General features: G+C 39.4%; 3 protein-coding genes across 5 annotated transcripts; 1 reads left to right on the top strand and 2 right to left on the bottom strand.

Annotated features, from left to right (window-relative positions):
- The first annotated feature begins 1,297 nt into the window (after nucleotides 1–1,297).
- Nucleotides 1,298–4,087, top strand: LOC131298275 (nicotinamidase 1). The gene is made up of 6 exons (XM_058323642.1): nucleotides 1,298–1,345; nucleotides 1,557–1,784; nucleotides 2,451–2,634; nucleotides 2,734–2,867; nucleotides 2,980–3,162; nucleotides 3,738–4,087. The coding sequence occupies exons 2-6, from the start codon at nucleotides 1,641–1,643 to the stop codon at nucleotides 3,810–3,812; spliced, it is 720 nt and encodes a 239-aa protein (XP_058179625.1). The 5' UTR covers nucleotides 1,298–1,345; nucleotides 1,557–1,640; the 3' UTR covers nucleotides 3,813–4,087.
- Nucleotides 4,088–4,697: 610 nt separating this feature from the next.
- LOC131298268 (protein NETWORKED 2D) lies at nucleotides 4,698–8,633 on the bottom strand. The gene is made up of 2 exons (XM_058323633.1): nucleotides 8,330–8,633; nucleotides 4,698–7,447 (listed from the first exon to the last, which is right to left on the bottom strand). The coding sequence occupies exons 1-2, from the start codon at nucleotides 8,421–8,423 to the stop codon at nucleotides 4,746–4,748; spliced, it is 2,796 nt and encodes a 931-aa protein (XP_058179616.1). The 5' UTR covers nucleotides 8,424–8,633; the 3' UTR covers nucleotides 4,698–4,745.
- Nucleotides 8,634–13,267: 4,634 nt separating this feature from the next.
- On the bottom strand, nucleotides 13,268–16,608 carry LOC131298277 (uncharacterized). Of its 3 annotated transcripts, none has more exons than XM_058323646.1 (2): nucleotides 15,024–16,608; nucleotides 13,268–13,800 (listed from the first exon to the last, which is right to left on the bottom strand). In XM_058323646.1, the coding sequence occupies exons 1-2, from the start codon at nucleotides 15,496–15,498 to the stop codon at nucleotides 13,685–13,687; spliced, it is 591 nt and encodes a 196-aa protein (XP_058179629.1). In that variant the 5' UTR covers nucleotides 15,499–16,608; the 3' UTR covers nucleotides 13,268–13,684. The 3 variants fall into 3 exon arrangements, with proteins under 3 accessions (XP_058179629.1, XP_058179630.1, XP_058179631.1); XM_058323647.1 differs by having other exon boundaries at nucleotides 13,268–13,764; nucleotides 15,024–16,607; XM_058323648.1 differs by having other exon boundaries at nucleotides 13,268–13,711; nucleotides 15,024–16,606.
- Between the last annotated feature and the right edge of the window lie 6,363 nt (nucleotides 16,609–22,971).

Genomic DNA, 22,971 nt, shown 5'->3' with positions numbered 1-22,971 from the left:
ATTCATTTTGGCACTCCATTTGTTGGAGCGCCGATAGTAAATTTTGGAGTGCTAAAATCCAAATCCTTTGGTATATTGTCAAATAGATGATCATGAGTCGTGCAATCACGCAAGACCGATCCTAAATGGAGACAGATAAAGATTGAAAGAGCATCTCTATTGATTTGGTAAATTTTTTAGTATTGCTGAATTCGACTGAAAATGAACTACAACTCCGCTAGCTGCTCGAGTCTCTAGTTAAAATTTGCTGAGAAAACATTTTTATCACTTAATCAGATCGACAAAAACTACTTGGCCAAAATAGGCCTATCAAATTACTACAATATATCACTACATCAGTGTCCAGTCGCGCAAAAATTCCATTTTTCAGGAAAGACTGCATTGCTTAGGGCCTAGGAAGTGAAGGGAATGTTATTGTCGGGCAATGAGTTAACGATGAACGGCGTGGACAAATATTCACACCGGCTGTAGTGCAATGTGCAATTCATGCTGTCTATTTTTGTAATTAATGGTCCAAATTTAGAACGCTAAAAAAAACATTTTTAGACGACTCGAATTGCATAGTACACCCGTGCACTACCATGGCGTGGACTTTATCCTAGTGACTTTGCAATGCAGTGCACAATCCGAACCATCCATCTCTACAATGGTCCAAGTTTAGACCACTAAAAATACTTTTGAATTGCTCAACACATGACTCTTGCATTATAGGGTCGTGAGTCATAAGGGTTTTTTGGCTAAATAATCCATTTTTGGATTATTTTTTTATTCTTATTCAAAAAAAATCGCATTTGTTTATTTTTTGTCATTTTTTTTGGATTGTTGTTTTGTCATGACGAGAGGAATTAAAAAAGTAAAAAATTAACATCGAAACTCAATTTTTTTTAATAAAAACGAAAATAAACTGCTTATTGGCTTAATTTATCATTATTTAAAAAAAATTGAGTTTCGATCGTACTTTTTTATTTTTTAAATTCTTCTCGTCATGACAAAGTAATAATTAAAATAAATAAATAAATAACTAATAAATGCTAAAAAATTTGAATGAGGATTAAAAATAATCCAAATAAATTACTACTACTATTTAGCCAAAAAAAAAAAAGCCCTTAGAGTAGTACGTTATTCCTACCCTTGTCATATTCCCATTTGCTTGCTTTTGCCTTTTATTTCAATATATTCTTTGTCGACTCGACTGGGAATTCCTGAACCAACCAACCAGCCCCAGAGAGAAAAAAATCGGTTTTCTAGAGAGAGAAACATAGAAAGTACTGTTGCGCCAAATGGTGACTTCTCTAGTTCTCTCTCTTATAAAAGTGGGCATCATTGATACTTGGGCAGATAATAGGTAATTTCGTGTCATTTTCGTATTATATATCAAAATTTTATTTATAAAATCTCACAATATTTTATAACTTATCAGATTTTTCGTATCATGTTCGAATCGTGTCATTTTTTTTGTTGACAGTTAATCAAACTAATGTTCAATATATAAAATTATTCATAAAAATATTTATTTTTAGCTTAATTACATAAATTTATTTTATTTTTCGTGTCAGGCATATCCACCCTAACGATACCAACGACTCATTAGTCATCGTCAGTTTCTATAGAGAGAGAGAGAGAGGGGAAAAGAAATAAGAATGGCGGCGTCGCAGGCGATTGATCTGTTGAAGGAAGAGCTTCCGGTGGAGCAGGGCTTTCTCGTTTTGTCCGGCGACGTCAAAACCGGTCTGGTTATCGTCGACGTCGTCAATGGCTTCTGTACCGTCGGAGCTGGCCACTTGGTAATTATTTCCCCATCCCATACTCAATCAACATATCTACATATCTCATGCTTATATGATCTATCCTTGCTTTCTGTGCTTTTCTTTTTTGATATGTCCCCGGACCACCTTAATAAATTCTGGATCAATTTTACCGTCCACCAGCGGAGAATTGAATCGATCCTAAGTTAATTTTTATTTTGTCCTATCCCCTGATTGCACGGTTTTCCGATGGGTGTGGGTCCACGATATCGAACGGTTCTGGGCACATTTACGTTCTGATTGTTGAGAAATTGGCCAAATCAACAAACACACATGGTGAAAAACAATCAAGAAAACAAACAAAAAACCCAAGACACGGATTTTGATACGTGGTTCCCCAACCGTATCGTTGACTACAGCCACCCCAAACCCCGAAGTGTGTCTGGACATCTCCGTAGAATTGCCTTGCCGCCCGTAATTTCGTTTTCAGGCCATCTAATTTTGCTAATCTCCTAGGCTATTGTCTCTTGTTGAGGTTCTCTCCACTGAAAATGTTTTTCCTTTATGATTTTCTTCAACCTACTGCGATAAGACGATAACTAGATTGGACTAGGAATTTGGCATGTTATTATCTCGCTACACTGATTATATAACACGGTAGGATTGTTGATCCCATATTCTCTGTTGTATTGTCTTTTACTGCAGGCTCCAACAGCGCCCGACAAACAAATTTCTGGAATGGTAGATGAGACTTTGAGGCTTGCAAAAGTGTTTTGTGATAACCAATGGCCTGTCTTTGCTTTTCTTGATTCTCATCATCCTGATGTCCCTGAGCACCCCTACCCTCCTCACTGCATAGCAGGAACAGATGAATCTAAATTGGTTCCTGGTATTTTCACCTCTTTCATCCTCCGTGCTTTCTATAGTTCTTTATTGGCACAACATTAATGATGTCTAAGTCTTATTGATTTCTTTATGTTGTATTCAGCCCTTGAGTGGTTGGAACATGAACCGAATGTAACTCTTAGATGCAAGGATTGCATTGACGGGTTCCTCGGTTCAATTGAGAAAGATGGTTCCAATGTCTTTGTTGATTGGGTGAAAACCAACCAAATCAAAGTTGTAAGTATTCCTATCTCCCGCAAATTGACCATTCAATGTGGTCCTGGCATTCTTTTGGTTTAGCTAGTCGTGGGAATGCATTCGTGATTTGAATCAAATTTTCCTTTTGTAGATTTTGGTTGTGGGGATATGCACAGACATCTGTGTGCTAGATTTTGTCTGTTCTGCACTGTCGGCAAGGAATCGCGGTTTCCTCTCCCCTTTGGAGGATGTGGTTGTGTATTCTGGCGCTTGTGCTACTTTTGATCTTCCACCTCATGTTGCCAAAACAATCAAAGCCGCAGCTCATCCGCAGGTAAACTAAGATCAGAAGTTGGAACTTACATTTTATGGTCTTGCTGACCTTATTGGAAACAAATAGAATTACGCGGTGAATATCCGCGGGAGGGTTTTTTCAGGGAAAGAATACATTCTCGTAATGAGGATTCTGCAGGTAGCATATGCAAACTTTTACAGATTGAACTAAGCATCAGTAGTAATACAAATGAAATAGCATGGTTTGCAGTTCTATTCAAGTTGATATGGGCAATCAGTCCTGTTATGGATACTTTGCTCTTTTGACCTTTCCTTAGCGTTACTTTGCGTTGGTTATGGCAACAAAATGGATGCGCATTGTAAACTGCACTTCCCCTGCTTTATTCATCACTAAAAGATTAATTTATTTGTCAAATTGTATAAAATGAAGGCTTTCTTCTTTTTTGTTTCATTTTGGGATCTCCCACTTATTTCCCTTTCTGCCTTTTCGAAGCACATTATTAAAGATATAAGCTCTGCAAAAGTAATGCATGTCTTCATATTGTCCACTCGACCTCCCACGTATTGTTGACAAAAGGCTAACAGTTTCTCAACATCTTCCTTTGATTTTGGCAGGAACTGATGCATCATGTAGGCCTTTACATGGCCAAGGCAAGGGGAGCAAAGGTGGTATCAGAAGTGTCACTTTGATGCATGAATAATCTGTGACCATAACTGTGTTTGGGGATTCTGGAGTTCAAAAATTTGCCAAGGTTGGCCAATGCCTGCTAATGTATAGATGCTTTCTTATGTCTGTATAATTCGCATATTACCGAGAAGTATATCTAGTATTCCTATCTTTGGTCTGTGGTTTGGTGTAATATTCACTGTGAAATGTGTAAAAACTGGTGTTTCTTCGATCAAGGTTCTATGTGAAATGAACTACAATGCACTTAATGAAATGCTATTGATGCTCGTTTGTCTAATTCTCCACATGTTTCCACTAGTGAATTGCTGTTTTCCTGGGAAATACTTCAATTTTTCCTCAACAATCGCTTAATCACAATAATGTGCGATGTGATTCTTCTGGTTTATATGTTTTTACGTGTTTTGCGCTAGTGATTGATGGTAGTTCCTTTCAGCTGTTGAAATAGACATGTAAGGCTGCAGAAAGTTCTGTTAAGTCTTTGTGTCTATCACTACTTGCTTCAGCAGTAGGGCTGTGCTAAGGTCCTTGTTAGGGATTGGTTGAGTTGATAGGTTTCAATGATCCTGAACTGCTGTTTGAAGTTGACTGGCCATTACGTTTTCCAACTACAAGGAAATGTAGAGGACTGCAAGACTCCTAAACTTGAGCCATCTCAAATTTCTCCATGGTTCAAAATAAACTCAATTAGCTGCAAAGATTTTGGAGGAAGAAAGCAGTATAGTAGTAAGTCTCATAAGATAACGAACTCGCTCAAATTCATGAACTCTAGTCAAACTCCTCTCATACCTTCTTAAACAGCCACCACAAACCATAGAAGAACAATTGTGCACATTTCAAATTGCAAATAATTCGATGAATGTAACAGCACACCAACCACCCAAATCATCCCTAGGAAGAAAAACCCCGGATGAATAAAACAAATTGAATGGAATACATTACATTGGAAGCCTAGATCTTAGATCATTGTACTTTCTGTGATGCATACAAGCAAAAATGGACCTTTTCTTGGTCTTCGTTCCAAATATAAATGATCGTAAAGGAACTCTCGATCGGCTAGTCGAGTGCCTCAATTGCGATGGATTATCGCCCTTGAACCCTGAAATGCTGAATTCCTCGTTCAACATCTCAAGAGTCTTCTCAATTTCGAGTTGAAGTGCAGTCACATGATCGAAACCCATTTGTAGTTCATCCCTAACCTTCTTGTTCTCTTGCTTCATGTTCAAAACCTCACCTTGGAATTTCGTAGCTTCGTAACTAGTGAACCTCATTTCCTCTTCCTCCGCTCCTGCTTTCAACGATTCCGTTATTTCCTCTTGGATTTTGCACAAAGAAGAGAATCTCCGTTGCAATTCGGCTTTTAATGAAGCGCTTTGTTCAATCCAGAGGGTTAATTCTGTCTGTACCTCTCTTAGGTGTGCATATATAGGCCTGAGATCCGATTTTATGTCAGTCCTGGCCCGAGAACTTCCTTCCTTATTCGACTCTTTTTCCTTGAGTTTTGATATTTCTGCTTCTAAATCTTGAAACCCGGTTTTGAATTTCTGTACCTGGTGAAATGAAGTGCTGAATCTCAACCAAAAATCTAAGTTCTCATCCAACAGTGCATCAATATTCATTCGGAGCTTTTCTTCAACAGTTGAGAGGGAGTGAGGTTGATCAATCAAAAACAACTTGGCATCTTCTTCTACCCCTCCATATCCCCTGGAGTCTTCAATCACTTCAGGGTCAGGATTTTGATCGTCAAACAGAATAGATATCGACTGGTTATATTCTTTGGAATCCTTATTTTCACCCGCTTTTTCTTGCAACAGCTTCAGTTTCTGACGCAAGGACTGAATCTCTTCATCCCTCTTGGCAATAGCACTCCTCAACTCTTTTAACTGTACTGTCGTTTCAAAGAGGCTTTCGCGATTTTTGTTTTCTACATCACTGAGCTTCTTCTTAACGTCCTTGTAATTTCGCAAAATCGATGTATATTCTTTCAGCAGAATCTTTTCTTTATCCTCTAACCCATTCAACAGCATCTTCTGCCAGTTCAACTCATCATCTTTCTCTTTTCCCACTTCATGTGCTTCAGTATTGTCAACATTATCTGGTGTTTTTGGATCTCCACATTTCTCCGAGATTGTAACCTTTTCTTCTGCCTTTTCTGCCCGGTTGGTGACAGAAATAGAGACAACCTTTTTGCTTTTATCATCTCCCACTGTTTCTTTCAAATCTCCGGAGTTTTGGGAACCATATTTCGGACTAGGCATATTTTCTTTTGTTCCCAACGCTTCTGGTGTTTGAACTTTAACATAAGACGACTCCTCTTTTAATGACTCCATATGCTCAACCTCTGCATCTGGCTTCACAGTGTGTAATTTCTCAGACAAGTGACCAAGACTGCACCTTGCTTCTGTGAAACAAATCTGGAGATTGTTGTTTTCGTTTTCGAAATTTTGGTTTAGATCCTGAAGCTCATTCAACTTTCCCTCCATTCCCCTCAACTTGTCAGTCAAGTTGTTTGTGCCATCAAGTAAAATTGCCTTATCATCTTCCAAGGCCTTCATTTGCAATTGAAGATCATCTGTTTCTGTCTTTAATTGGTCTATAAGTGCAGTTTGAGAAGAAACCGCGGTTTCTAAACCAATAACCTTACTCACAAGCTCATCAATCTTCTCCGCTAGTTCTGTCACACTGAGAGACTCTTTAAAGCCCACTTCAAAGTGCTCTTTAATTTCCTCTTTGAACTCTTCCATTTCTAGCTTCTCTTGTGTCAAATCAACTGCTTCTCGGTTCAAGCATTCCAGGTTTCCACTTGTTTTTGCTGATTCATCTTTGTCATTTGCCTGTTCATCCGGGAGAAATTTGTTCTTAAGCGACTTCAACCTTTCACGTGTGTCCTCAACCCTTCGGAATTCTGCTCTTGCTTCCTTACTTGACTTCTCTTGTTTTTCCTGCAACTGAGACAAGGCCTCTTCGCACGATTTCAAAGCGGCTTCCGCCATTAGAGTCCTAGCCTCATCATCCTCAATTACTTTCCCCACCTTGAATTCATCTTGCAACCCACAAACCCTCTCTTGCAATTCCGCAATCTGGTGATCAATCTCCCAATATTTCGTGAGCCCACTTTCGTAGGAGCTCCTCACAAACTCCTTAACCGTTTGAAGTGCCAGAATCTCTTTCTGCACCTTGTCTATCTCTTCCAGCGCCTCGGATTTGCTCAAACCAGATTTTGGAGCAGCTTTAGTAGTTTTGGACTCTTGTGATGACTTCTTGGCTTGGAGTTTCTTTGAGGCTGATGTGAAGAGACTCTTCAAATCTCTACTCGGATACTTCGGAACTTTGGGAACATTATTTGCTACGTTTTGTGAAGCATTAATCTTTTGGACTCTTGGAGAAGAGAAATCATCCTCGTCTTCCATCGCAAACTGAACTTGTTCTGGGAAAACGGAAGCGATGGTGGTGTTGGCATTTTGCAACTCTTTTGATATATGGTCGTATCTTTCAGCTAAGGACCGATAAGCCCGGAAAGATTCTTGGACAAAGTTTATTAGCTCTGGCCTTCTCTTGTAGTACATTTCTGCCCTCTTTGCAAAAGAGTCTCCGTCCTCTTGGATGAGCTTGAGCATACTGCCCACTTTCTCTTCCATATCTGCACAATCAGGAAATAGGATGAGAGCTCGTGAATGTTAAACCAGTTGATTTGCAGCCTTCAAGTTTGAGTCCATTAATTTTGATTTTTCAGCTATGGTAATCTACAAATTGTGAAAATTGGTGGTCTATTATGTCTAGATGATAACTTTATACCACCTGATCTAAAAGGGAAGAAAAACCAACAGACTGAGAATAGGAAATATGTTGCCATTAGATACTGGAAAAACCTGAAAGCGATTTAATTTTTCCAACAAGAATCTCAGGTGAAAGAGTATTGCTATGGCCTTAACATTGAAGAATATAAGTGAAGATATCGATGGACAAACTAAGCACGTATTTTGTTTCATCGAATAAATTCTCTTTAGGCATAACGCTAGACCTGTCGATGAACCAAACACAACCACATAAGACGTCATCACATAGAAACATACGCTGGTTCCGTAAGATTATTTACGTCTATAGCTTAGACAAATTTTCACAACATTCTCGAATGAAGAAGAATTGTAGAACAACTAGAGTAGATCGATCCAAGTATCCAACTCATGGCAGAGTTGGATCTACGATTGCGTGGGGCTTAAGGCATCATTTTGTACCAATCTGGTTTCGGAAAACTTGACATCATCTAGCTGCATACAAATTACTGTAAATAGAGCATTCCCATTTCCCAGGATACCCATTCGTTTTCTTTATCAATGAATCAAGTGCGACATCTCACTCGAATATTTTGAAGGCTTGCGTTTCCGTAGGTCTAAACAGGAAGCACAAAATAGGTGCCTAACAACTGCAGAGAATTATGGTAAAATCCGATGGCGAAATTTGTAGTAATAGATTAAAACAGATCAACAAAAATCCAAAGTGTTAGTTTGTTAATGTAGTGTACCTTGAAGGCTTTGTTCGAGCCATTTCGATTGCTTTGTCCTGACATGGCTTGCCCACCACCATGAATACGCATTGCTGGCAGCTCTCTGTAACATTTCTCCTCCAATTTGCTCTCTCTCTCTCTCTCTCTCTCTCTCTCTCTAGACCACCAACATGGAACTCTTTCCCAAATTTAGGAGTGCCGATATTTAAGGTTTAGGAAGAGAAACATAGTTTCATGCAAAAGAAAACAAATTTGGGTTTTGAGAAAAAAACATGGAAACAAAGAGAATGAATGTCTGCAAAGGGCCTCCCACCTTTAATATGGGTTTACGGTTGGGAGCAACATTCGCCCTGAAAAACTGTCATACCCTCCATTAGAAAAGGGCAAATAAGGAAGAATATTAAATACGGCTTTACAGTTTACACCCTTGTTCAACCTTTTTCTTTTACTTTATACCCCCTTCTTTTAACAGACTTTTTGCTCCATCCATTTGCATCCAAGGGCTGGCATGCCTGTTTGGTTTCTATGAATATATATGTTTCGTTTCCTTAAAAAAAAAAAAAAAACAACCTGGCATTGGAGATCGAGATGTATTTACAGAAATTTATTTCGCAGTAGGGAGGTTACGTGTTCTGTTAGATGATGAACAATAATTGGCGATGAAGATTGACATGAGAAAATAAGGTGTCACTTCGATCCGTTCTCTCCAACTTTCAAAAGATAGATGAATACAAAAGGAGAGTAAGAATAAATTTTCAAATAAATTTTTACCCTTTTTGCATTGAACAATTCAATAGAAAATTAATTTAAGATAAAATGACAGGATGCAAACGAGTTGAGTCGGCAGAGCTTTGTAGTAAACGAGCCAAACTCTTGATGAGCCAAGCGTAGTTAATTTACTTAACAAGTCTCTTTCAATGAGCCGATCAAGCTTTTGAGTGTTTAACTCAGCTTCTTTAAGAAATGAGCTTAAATTTGTGTTCGAACTAAGTCCGGTTACCAAACGAGCTGAGCCTTAACAAACCGAGCCATGAATTGATCGCGAGCAGCTTGGTGGTTTGCATCCCTATGCAAAACTTAGCAAAGTTTACAAGACTAATAAAGAGGAGTTGTGGGTGGACCCCACACACTGGAATTATGATGTGAAAGAAAATAATTATACTTCCTCTTCCTCTTTTCCTTCAAAAATCCCCTACAAATTATCATCCACACAGCCATACAAAAACAGAAAAGAAAGAAAAGAGCCAAAAAGTTTGCCTTCAACCAAGCACTTGGAAGGCCAAAAAATTTCAAATCTTGGGGTCACTGAACGATTTGCCTGGTTTTCAAGACTTCGCAATTAGTCGAGGTGCGCGCAAACTGGCGCAGAGATCAGTTTATCAAGAAAGAAAAGAAAAGCAGCATTTTCTTTCTTTCTATCAGCCTGCATGTCTCAATGTCAACATCTGATTACTGTGTGCATTTGCGGGTAGTAAATTGACCTGTTTCCCTTTACTGAATTTTCTCCTCCACATCCTAATTCCTAGAGGTCCAGAAAATACGCTGAGAAACAACCATGGAAGTGGTCCAAATTTTACTTTTCTCGACTCACTTGAGCAGGCGTGGAGGGGGAACGAAGCCAAGAGTTTCACCAACCAAACAAAGAAAGCAACCTCTTTTACGCAAAGCGGTGTCACATAAATTCCAACAAAAGGTTCTCACAGAGTGCTAATTATCTGCTCAAAAGCATTTCAGGGAAATGGTCAAATACAAAGTGCGTAGCAGATAGCATGAGAGCTCCGATGATTAGTCCGGTTGGTTGGTGGATTTGCTCATCACACAGTTGACTAGGTTTGATTCTTGAGGTGAGGCCGCAATTTATTATGAATTTCCTAATCCGGGTGTGGATGATTTATCTTTAACCGAACCGAAAAAGAAATTAGTTGAAATACGCGTAATTTAGTCCGAACCCCATGCCGTTGAGCATTCAGGCGCTGTTGGCTTGGAATCTAGCTGGGCCATTTGTGTTGAGGAATATCTAATTGTAATTTTCTTTCTTTGGGATTAGGCCCTCCTCTGTACCAAAAAAAATTGTCTAAGAAATAAGATTTCCAACCTCACTGTCTGGGTCCACATCCTTGGAAGTGTTTCCACAGCTTCACAGCTTCCAAGTTTAATCCATAGAGAGAGAGAGAGAGAGAGAGAGAGAGAATCAAGCAATAATGATAATGAAAACAACATGAAGTGTAAGAAATGATAATTGACAAAAAAAAAATTGCCCCTTGATTCGCAAGAAGAAAGGGATTATATATACATCAGCAGGCAGTCAGTAGCAAGAACATACATAATCTATTCACAGAAGCAGAATTTACAGTAAAGAATCTGCATAACAAGTTCAATTTTTTTGTTTGTAATGCTTGACCAAATCCCAAATTTTTCCCAAAATCCTGATTAACAAAAACAGAAAAGAAAGAAAAGAGCCAAAAAATAGTTTGCCTTCAACCAAGCACTGCCCTGGAGGCCAAAAATTTCAAATCATGGAGCTACTGGAGAATTTGTCTGGCCTTCAAGGCTCCAAAATTAACTCGGATATCCATGTGTCAATGTCAAACATGTGATTACTGTGTGCATTTGCGGGGGCTTATTAACCTTTTTGGTCCCCAATGTATTAACTTCGTCTCATTTTCGTCCTCAATCTAAACATTGCTGACATTTAGTCCCCAACATATTAATTTTATACCAATCAAGTCCCCATCTCTAATGCCATGAGCCATGTCTGTCAAAATGAGGGGTATTTTCGTCATTTCGTCCTCTGCCAAGTTTCTGTCGAAGGAAGAACGTAAAAAAGAAGAGAGAAGAAAAGAGCATGTTTTGGCTGCCGCCGCCATGGTCACCGGCTGCCCCCACCGTCCTCCTCCGTCCTATCTTCTTTCCCTTCCCCTATCCTCATCCCCTGTTTGTACTGTTGTGCTGAGAAACTCGCTACCAAACCTCAAAACCACTCCAAAAAAAAAAAAAAAAAGTAACACGGTGGTGGCCATGGCTGGAAAAGAATTTTCCGCTTGAATCGGCCATGGTTTTTTTTTTTTTTCAGTTGAAAAAAAGCCACGGCAGCGGCCATGGCTGGAAAAGAATAACCCCACATGCTTTTGAATCGAGCTTAAGATTATTCCACTTGAATAGAGCCAAAATCAAAACAAGTTTCAAGACTCGAGAGATCCCCAAATTTACTTTGTTCCCGCACCAGGACAAAAACAAAAACAAATCATTTGCCAAAATCCAAATCAAAAGCATATCACCCACGGATGTGCACGAAAATAATTAGCCCATATCTAATTAGTAAAAATCCACTAATCGTAATAGTGGAAGTGATAATAATCGTAATAGCCAAATGCTTAATCACAAACCGTACTCAACTCAAATACTCAATTGACCTTTCAAAATGGGTGAAGAACTAAAGATTGTTGCTCAACCCGTTCAGATAGCAAAGAACGCAACTAGTCTTATCTTTCGCACAATTGCGGCCGCCTGTTCCCGTCCTTCCCCGCCGCCGCAGCCGCCACACCGCAATCGTCCTCGTGCGCCGCCGTCACCGGCACAACCTCAAGCCTCACCTTCACTTTTTCCGAACCCTTCTCCGTCGTCGTTTCCTTTCCCTAAAACCCTCTTGTGCTTCCTCTTCGTTGTTGCTCCGCTATAGAAGGTCCCAATACTCCACCGCTTCGACAACCCCATCGATCTGCTCTTCTTCCACCTCTTTTCTTTTCTTTTCTTTCTTCTTCTTCTTCTTTTTTTTTTAAACGTTTTTTATGTGACAGAAAATTGGCAGTAGACAAAATGACGGGAATGCCCCTCGTTTTGACGGATGGGACTCACGGAGTTAGAGTTGGGGACTTGATTGGTACAAAATTAATATATTGGGGACCAAATGTCAACAATGTTTAGATTGGGGACGAAAATGAGACGAAGTTAATACTTTGGGGACTAAAAAGGTTAATAAGTCATTTGCGGGTTGTAAATTGACCTGTTTCTCTTTATTGAATTTCACCTCCACGTCCTAATTCCAATTCTAGAGGTCCAGAAATAACCATGGAAGTGGTCCAAATTTTACTTTTCTCGGCCCACTTGAGCAGGCGTGGAGGGGGAACGAAGCCAAGAATTTCCCCAACCAAACAAAAGAAAGCAACCTTTAACACAACTGGTGTCACATAAATTTTAACAAAAGGTTCTCACACAATCCGAATTATCTGCTCAAAAGCATTTTAGGGAAATGGTTAAATACAAAGCGCGCAGCACCAAAAATTAGTCCAGTTGGTCGGTAAATTTGCTCTTCACATAATTGGTCAGGTTTGATTTTTGAGGTTAGGCCGAAAGAAAGAAATTTATTTTGAGTTTCCTGGTCCGGGTGTGTATCACAATGGATGGTCTGTCTTTGATCGAACCAAAAAAGAAATTAGTTGAAATACACGTAAGTTAGCCCGGACACCCCAGACCGTCGAGCATTCAGGCGCTGTTGGCTTGGGATCTAGCTGGGCAAGTGGTCTTTGGGCTTAGGACCTCCTTTGTACCCAAAAAAAAAAAAAACATATGAGAAATAAGATTCCAACTTCACTGTTTGTGTACACATCCTTGGTAGTGTTTCCACAGCTTCCAAGTTAATCCATAGGAGAGAGAGAGAGAGAGAGAGAGAGAGAGAGAGAAAGAGAGAGAGAGAGAGAGAGAGAGAGAGAGAGAGAGAGAGAGAGAGAGAGAGAGAGAGAGAGAGAGAGAGAGAGAAAGAGAGAGAGAGAATCAAGCAATATTGAAAACAACATGAAGTGTGTGAGAGAGAGAGAGAGAGAGAGAGAGAGAGAGAGAGAGAATCAAGCAACATTGAAAACAACATGAAGTGTAAGAAATGATCGTAAATTGACAAAAAAACAAGTTGCCCCTTGATTCACAAGAAGAAAGGGATTATATACATCAGCAGGAAGTCAGTAGCAAGAACATGCATAATCTATTCAGTATTCACAGAAGCAGAATTTACAGAAAAGAATCTCTGCATAACAAGTTCAATTTTTTTGTTTGTAATGCTTGACCAAATCCCAAATTTTTCCCAATATCCTGAATAACAAAACATAACGTTATCTACCAAAAATCATAGCAGAATGCGAAACGCCAAGATATATTTTTGTCTTCTTCCCATGGCTACTCAAAGATGCAAACCCTCTGCTTTCTCAAATACTGGCAACTAGATTCGGCAGCTGTTAATCCTCTGCACTTGTTTTTCTTTCTCCTTTTTGGTATTTTAAAGTTGATTCTTGCCCTTGAAGATTCATAGTTTTCATGATAACATACTCTAATCTTCAGCAAGGACAACCCCGATTAGTGTGCTTCAGCTATATTGGAGAGAAGTTAGCCACTGCTCCACATACTTGCCATCTGCAAATGCAACCACAACATACAGAACTCAACAAGGTTGGCAAATCTTTGTCCTATAACACAGTCGAAACGGAACAAACTTGATTTTCCTACTCACTGTGAAGGCAACGTACTAAAACTCAAACAACCAAAATTTGATTAATACGCAGCACAAGTGCCAGCAGAAGAACCATAAACATTAACACAACCGTCAACCGCACAAACTACCATCTTAGAAGACACATGCAGCTGACTCTAATTAATTGAGACACGAGGCTCGATTAGGTTACCATCTCAGAAGAAATGAGAAGCAAACACTAGTTTGGCAACTAGCATGTGAACACCACAAAGGAGGCTCAGAATCCGCATGTGAACATAGAAAAGCATATGAAACACGGCCATGATCAAATCAAAAGCTTAAAATGCACGAAGAATGTGCACCACTTGATTTCTAACGCTCAATTAGCCCACGGCAGCTGAGGTATCAATAGTATAACTGCTAGTGGGATCCTTGCAATGTCGAATAACAGACCAAAAAAGCCTCAAAAGTTTGGCAATTGACTCCAACTCAGCAGATGACTCGCACAAAATTGGCAAGAGACAATGAAACCGAACCCACAATAACAAACTCCAAATCCGTCCATACGTATCAAATCGTCCTAAACATTGATCAATGTCTGTGGATTCAATACCATACCGTTCACCTTGAGGAAAACATTTCCAATCGCGTACTTATGAATAATAACAAACAACATTGAGAGAGGAACAAAAAGCTTCAGTAAAATCAGAAAGTTGAGAAAAATGGGATTCAACATTATTAATTAAAGGAACCCTCAAAAGTGATCAATGCCAAGACAAAAACCACCACTTTAGAAAATGTTCAGTGCGTCAAGCGTATCTTCATCAGCTCTTAGGCATGTTTGAATACTTTTAACACCACCATATTAAAATATTCATAATCCATAAATATCTCTCAAGCCAAAGCTGAGAGTCCCTCCGTTGATTGTTAGTCCACTACGAATAATCATGCAATATTCAGATAACTAAAATACTTCCGTGCATAATTCTTAAATGATTTTTCGCACCCAATTAAACATCTCAATTACACAATTTGTGGACTAACAATTATGAAGAGAGGGAGTATTTCTTTTCCATATCTGGTTTCTATTGAAAGCAATCAAATGCAAGAACTATACATCATACCAAGCAACAAAGTCAAACCAAGTACGATATCCAGAAACATAAAAACAGATCTGAGAAACCATCTAGAAAATGTGAAGCAAAAGAACCCAAAACTTGAAAAGATGATTACAGATAAAAAAACGGCTCTTACCACCATACTCGTTTGACAGATTCTTCATAGCACTCAAGAAATGACTACTCGGCCCCTCCTCCAACTCCTTACAGTCATGCCTATAACAAGGAACCAAAACAGCAAAACTATCATCTCCCTCATCATCACTCTGGAAATCAGGGGCATGTGGTTCCAGCCACCCAATCGACCAGTCCGAGTCATCGGATTCCGACCCCGACAAACAAACCCCATCTGATGGCACCAACACAGCATCATAATCCTTGTCTATGGACTTAATTCTCCTTTCTTCCCTGCTTTGCCATTTCCTCCCAACCTTTCTGGTCCGAGGGGCGGCAATCATCGCCCCTTTGACCGAAGGAAACTTCACATTATCAACTTCCCTCATACCCTTACCCCGATCCGAAGAAGGATTCAGGGAAGACCCATTAGAAAGAGGCTCCTTGCCTTTCCCGCTCCACAACCACCACGAAAATCGAGTCAAAGAAACAGCCATTTTTGTAAAAGGAAATAAGTTCAAGGGGTGAAAGAATTGAGACCAAAAACAGAAGGGATGCAAGTGGTTCCTGCCAATTGCACTAACCACTGTCTCAGAAGATGACACCAACACAAATAAACCAAATTTTGGAAGATATTCTAATGCAACTCAATGACTAATCTCACCTATCAATAGGGAAAGCTTTCATCAAGCACACATAGTTGTCCTTTAAAAGCACTCACACACTTTTAAGTAGCACTTTTAATCCAACTTCAAACCCATAATTGAACATGGAAGTTTCTTCAATTAGCACAAAAAACCCAATTTAAGCGTTAATACTAATAAGAACAAAAAAATGCCAAATTTAGGAAGAAAATTAACAATTTTTTGTTGGTAAATAAGAAATTTAACATTTAACACAACCCAATCAATAATCTCAGCAATAGTTCTGAAGAAAGCTTTTTTACAGTCACTCGTCCACCTACCGAGTTCCCCTTTAAAACAAGCACAAAATTTTAGTCAACGATTAATCAAACTCAAATCCGTAATTGAAAATAGAATCTCCCCCAATTAGCAGAAAATCCCAAACTTGACATATCTAGTATTCTCACAATCGCTGAATAGCATCAGCAAACTACATCTGATTGAGTCGATGAAGAGGAAGACAGAGTTTTTTAAGAGCGAAGGTGAGGGCGAAATCGGGAACACCCGAGATTGGAAAGGTTCAAACGGTCATTTGTCCCTTGTGTCACCTAAGAAAACGGAATTTCCGCCGACAAGAGAGAGAAGTCTCGGGGAATCAAACGGTGGTACAAACAGAAAAACTCGGAAAGATGAAGTTTTTTCAGAAAACAAACGGCATGGTATCCCCGGAAAACCCGAAATTGTAGACGTAGAGTGAAAGTTACAAGAAATGAAACGGCGATGAAGAGAACACGAACAAAAAAATCAGAAGGGAGAATGAAACAGAGTAGTTTTAGGGTCTTGAAGTTCGAAACCCTACTTCTCTCTCCAACACCTCCATTGTTTCTCTCTCTCCCTCTCTCTATACTTTCTCTCTCTCCCTGAACCAACCACACACTCCTCTTCTCTCTCTACCTCTATGTGAGTATTAGCCGACGGCTTCGTCCAGTAGCATATATAGGCATAATTACATCTTGCCTCCCTAAACTATTACACTAATTAAAATTATCTCATGAACTATAAAACTTGATACTTGCCCTCCCTCCTTAAACTACCTAAACCTTTTTACTCAACCCTTTATTAGTCTTTTACGGAGCATCGTATAATTGTCTTCGACTATTTTTTCCCCTTGATATATGACTAGAATGTCTAAAATGATAAGCATATAAACCTGTATATCTAACAATATTAAAGACCACATCTTTGTATAGATGTGTTCTTTCATTCACTCATATTCATCAATCTCTATTGATTTTATCCGGTCTGAAATTTGATAGATGTGCAGCTTTATATGTATCCTATTCTTGACATTCTTGTCATGTTTAGAGAAAAAATAATTCGAAAATATTTTAAAGATCTTTAACGACTATTAAGCGACTAAAGATTAGTAAGCGCCTCAAATTAATAAGTTTAGATAGTTTAAGGTGATCAAATTTAGGATTGTGTAGTTTAAGAGCCTCAAATTTTCGGGCACCTTCTCTTGGTTCTCTCCTCTCTCTCTCTCTCTCTCTCTCTCTTTAAATTTTTCTACTAGTAAGGATTTCGTTTGGGAGGGGGGGCTGTTGCCCCCCCCCCCCCCCCCCCCTTCTTTCTCCCCAATCTCCCTGCTCATTCCTCTCTTTTCCACTGTTTCCACTACTCCGGTTTCATCTTTTCCAGTTGTCGAGTCTCGCGCGGACTCCAGCCATGGTGCGTGGGTCTTTTTGTTCCGTCTTCGCGGTGGAAGCTCAGATCTGGTAGCTGGTGGTCGATGGTAGGGTTCAATAAGGTGAGGTTTGTGGAGTTAGGTTTTGTTTTCCTACGATCTTCCGTCTCTTCTACCGGCTAGTTCTCCCAAACTGGTCGTGTACCGATTTGGGGCTCCCCCGGATTTGGTGAGGTTGTGGTGGTGGGTAAATAATTTTTTTGTTTTTGTTCGTTCATGTTCTGGTGCATGTTTTAGATGGGCTAGGTTTCGGTGTTTGGTCAGATTTGAGGGTTGCTGTGATCAGCGGCTGATAAAGTGGTGTTATGGGGGTTTCCGGCAACGGCAACAGTGGTGCCTATATTGGGGGTCTTCATTTCGGCTTCGGTTTGGTTTGTCTCGCCTGAGTTGCTCCTTATTCTGGGCCATTAACGACAGATCGAGGGTGAAGGGGGGTCTGGTCTCAGCTGCCGTGGTCGCTTGGGCTCGTCAGAGTCTTCTCCAACGTTGCCTTGGTTCTCGCACCCGGACCTTCGCGTGCCAGCGAAAGCTTGCCATGGAGTCTCCCCTGAGTTTTCTCCTTTGCTGGATGGGTCTTCGTTCCAGTCCGGGCGGTGGTCGTTGTGGACTGTCCATGGGAGCAGTTTTTCCTTTACGCTTGTATTATGTTCGTTGTTTTCGATTACATTTGTTCTTATTGTGTAATGATTTGTGCTGGGATTTCATTTGAGATCTTTTTGTCTTGTTCCAGACGGGATTCTCATATCAGCACATAGTGTTGATTTGCTTTTATAGGGGGTCCCAGATTAGATAGTTTGGTGCACTCCTGTATTTTGCGATGTAATTTTTGTCTTTGGACTTAATGAAATTGACTGATTCAATAAAAAAATAAATAAAAGTGTAATAATTCAAGGGGCAATATGTCAAGCCCAGATATACATGGACTTTTGTATACTTATAAAGGTGTACGGTGGAGATCTCGGCGGTGCTACTACTGTGGCCGTCCGATCTACTGCGATCTGCAATCATTTAACGAACAGTTTTAAGATATTGACGAAAAAAATACAAAATATTGGGGTGAGTAAGAAAATGACGAATCGAACCTTGGTGGGGACCACGGGACCATTACGGGATGAATTTGCTGACGTGGGTGGCTGGGAAACCAATCGTTGCGTGTGTGTGCGGTTCAAGAAACTGCCACGTGTGCGCGAGTTTCTGGTTATTAATTTTTGAAGAAAATATATTTTAAAAGAATGTTGTTAATAATTGAACTCATCGAAAGATTAGTAGTAGTGGTTAAGATGATGAGTCATGCTATATGTACCGACTAGGGGAGAGATATCGTACAAATAGCCGCCGGACGGTCGATTCGAGCCGTCTAAAATTAAAAAAAAAAAAAGATGGGCCCGTGCGAGAATCAAAGGCATCCGAGATGTATATGGTGCTTGATATATATACACGAAAAAAGGTGCTCGGATCAAGCACTCTACACATCTCGGATGCCGTTGATTCTTGCATAGTCCCCGTCGATTTTTTTTATAGAATTTTTGGACGGCTCGGATTTGCGTCCGGTGGCCGTTGGTACGATATCCCTCCCCCAGTTGGTACTTATATCATTTTCGTAAGATGATCAACATGATAAAAATGTTCTGATTTTGGCGCTCCACTTTTATACGCAGACGTTCCACTTTTAACGTGAAGTTCGTGTACAAAGTGAAGCGCATACGTACAAAAGTGGAGCGCGAAAATTAATTTTCAAAACAAAATAATAGGCGCATGATCAAGAAAAAAAAGTACTGCTAAAACTATAAATGTGCTTTTGTCCTGACTTAATTAATATTCACTGTCAATTTCAACGTGGTTAATTCCATAGGTCTAGCAGTTGATTTAATTAATTAACTGTCTTGATTATTGATTTTGAGTTCCATATCCTTGTTCAACTTTTAACTCTTGTGATTTTATGGAGTACTATTATCATAATGGCTTACTTTAATTAATATGCTCGATTTTCAACATGAGAAAAATATCAGAGACTTCATGGGACCATTTGCCTTTTTACTAGGGGCCGAATTTGTGGACTTCTCCATTTGCACAACATATATAGCTAGCTCTTGGAATAGCATAAGTTGTCACCCATGCCTCAAAAATTCCAGCCCTTTTTAGCCCTTCATGTGTCGTATACAGTCCATTCTCAAGGATAACATTACTTTTTTTTCCCTTTCTTATTCCAACCTATTATTTTTGGGTTCGACGTTTAGGGGAGTGTCGAGGACAGCTTGTGTGTACCTTGAGTAATCACATCCGCAGTCCAATTAAAGAGAGGTCATTCACATTAGAACTTAGATGTTTGCAAAAAATAAATTGTTTTGCGACATGACTCCAAAAATCAAACTACGGTCAATCAGGGAGAGCAAACCCATCTATCAATTGAACTAACCCTTGAGGCTATTCCAAAGTCATTATATTCTACATCAAACCTGTTCAATAGCTTTTCTAAGTTTATTTATTCGGTTTATAGTAAAAATCAATAATGGGCTCTTAAATTATACTCGGTTGAGTTATGCAGGGACCAAGAACTTCACTCTTTCCACTTAAAAATGAAAAAGAAAAGAATAGACGAGTACTTTGGACATCAATCAATTTGCAAAAATTAACTATACGGGGAAGCACATTATTGTGTAAAAGAAATGTAAATTCAGCGCACGTAATCTGATTTAATTGTTTGTATCAATTGAGAAAAAATCATATTAGTTTGTAAAGATTGTGTCAGTAATTAACTGGGGAAAAGAAATTACTAAAGAAACTAGGCACCATGGACGTACTTTCCTAGCTAGTTCCGAGTAGGGCTGTAAATGAACTGAGCCATTCGCGAATTGTTCAAGGCTCGGTTCGGTAAGAGCTCGTTCGAGTTCGATTCGTCTGCTAAACAAACTGAACTTGAACCTCAATTCTAGGCTCGTTCCATAAATGAGCCGAATCTGAGCCTAACGGTATTCGGCTCGGTTAGGTTCGCGAACTTATACTTAAATTTAATTAATAATTCAATAGGGGTCTAATTGTAAATGTAAAATTTTTTAAGGTTGTATATATAATTCAATACTTATTTTTCTTCCAAATTCTATGCGATCAATGAGAGAGTTTGGGTTCGTTTGAGTTTAATGAGCTGAGCCAAATCAAACCTGAGTCTTGATGAGCTCAATTCAAGCTTAGATTCGGCTCGACTCGATTCATTTGAGTTTAACGAGCCAAACTCGACCCAAGATGTTCAAGTTTGAATCAAACCCGAGCCGAATCCGAGCCGAACTCGAGCCAGACTAATATCTTAACGAACCCAACCGAGCCGAACCCGAGCCTTGAAAAATTTTAACGAGCCGAACTCGAGCCAAGTTGTTCAGGCTCGAATCGAACTCGAGCCGAACCAGAGCCGAACTCATACCTTAACGAACCCGAGCCGAACTTAACAGGATTCGGCTCGATTCGGTTCGTTTACAGCCCTAGTTCCGAGAGGACACGAAATGGTTTATGTGGTCTTAGTCGATCTTAAAGCACTTTTATGTGGAGTCTTTTCATATTTATCTCTTGTTAGGGGCCGGAATCATTTTTTTATTTTTTTACCAATCGATAAAAGATGATATTATAACTCTAACAAAAAATTACATCAAGATAAAAAGTTAAAAACTCGTCTTTAGACCAAGGATCAAGTAACCAAGACAGCAGAGATTCATCCCACGGATTATATCCCAAACCAACTCAAGTCTTTTCCTGCAAAAACAAGAAATAACCCAAAACAATCCAACTAAGAGAAACCCAGTCGGGAGAAAAACTCATGGCAAGAAACCGGAAAGAAAATCTCAACAAAAGGGAGAAGAAGAAGTAAAGGATCGCAAACTAACAAGAAACGGAAAAAAACCCTCGCCATCATCATCCACCAACATAGATTTCCAACTCCGGTGACCCAATTATGGACAAAAGCTCCACACCCACAGCCGCACATTTGAACCGCACCACTAGAGACGAGTCACCGACGAATGACGAATATGATGGAGGAGGTCCGGCGGTAGAGGAACCTGGGAGGCCAAGGCGTTAGGAGGCGTGAGGGAAGGATGAGGTTGGAGAGTGATGAAAGGAGGAAAAAAGAGATTCCGATCGGAGGCTAACAAAGAGAAAAACTCCATAGGGGAGATTGCCCCCCTCCCGCCGCCCATTTTAGGAGGGAAACCCTAAGGAGGGAAGGGAAGGAAGAAACAAAAAGGTGCGACGGGTATAGTTATAGAAAGAGATCATAATGTACTTTAATATGCTCGATTTTCTACAACATGAGAAAAATATCAAAGACTTCATGCGACCATTTGCCTTTTTACTAGGGGCCGAATTTGTGGACTTCTCCATTTGCACAACATATAGCTCTTGGAATAGCATAGTTGTCACCCATGCCTCAAAAATTCTAGCCCTTTTTATCCCTTCATGTGAATCATGTCAGATATAGTCCATTCTCAAGGATAACATCACTTTTTGCCCCTTTCTTGTTCCGAACTATTTTTTTTGGGTTCGACATTTAGAAGTGTTCGGGACAATTTGTGTGCATCTTAACTAATCTTCACCTCGGTTCAGGCAAAGACAAACCATTCACACTAGAACTAAGATGTTCACAAAAAAAATAAAATAAAATAAATTTTTGCAACCTGACTCCAAAAATCAAACTATGGTCAATTAGAGGGAGCAAACCCATCTACCAACCGAACTAATTAACCCTTGGGGCTATTCCAAAGTCTCTATATTCTGCATCAAACTTGTTCAATAGCTTTTTTAAGATCATTTATTTGGTTTATAGTAAAAAGCATTAATGGGCTCTTAAATTATCACTCGCTCGGTTGAGTTATGCAGAGACCAAAAACTTCACTCTTTTCCACTTAAAAAAGAAAAAGAAAAGAATAGAAGAGTACTTTGGACATCGATCGATTTGCAAAAATTAAACTATACTGGGAAGCACATTATCGTGTTAAAAAATGTAAATTCATCGCACTTAATCTAATGTAATTATCCTTATATATATACAGAGAGAGAGAGAGAGAGAGAGAGAGAGAGAGAGAGAGAGAGAGAGAGAGAGAGAGAGAGAGAATATTAATTTGTAAAGATTGTGTCAAGAGAGAGAGAGAGAGAGAGAATATTAATTTGTAAAGATTGTGTCAATAATTAACTGGGGAAAAGAAATTACTAATTAAGGTGGGAGACCTTTATATGCAAGTTGTAAAAGTGGACAATTTCATAAGAGGGCACCATATATGGACAAGTTCCGAGACAACACGAAATGGTTTTATGTGGTCTTAATCGATCTTAAAGCACTTTTATGTGGAGTCTTTTCATGTTTATCTCTTGGTAGGGACCGGAATCATAATTAATTATGTATCGAATGGTAAATTAATAGTATAAGTAATAATAATTAGTCGAAATCAGGAATCCTAAACGAGAGTAGAAGGATACGTGTCGTCGGGAGCCACGGCACCCTAATTTTTGTCAAAAAAAAAACCGAACTATGAAATATTCTATATATTTGATGTATATATTTCAAAAAATAGCACTTTAATCCCTACAAGTTCTTAATGATCTTAATTACCTCTCTGAAT

The sequence above is a fragment of the Rhododendron vialii genome, chromosome 8a (genome assembly GCF_030253575.1).
Source record: "Rhododendron vialii isolate Sample 1 chromosome 8a, ASM3025357v1".
Taxonomy (NCBI): Eukaryota; Viridiplantae; Streptophyta; class Magnoliopsida; order Ericales; family Ericaceae; genus Rhododendron; species Rhododendron vialii.
Note: the sequence above shows the minus strand (reverse complement) of the source record. Positions and strands in the feature narration are given on the sequence as shown.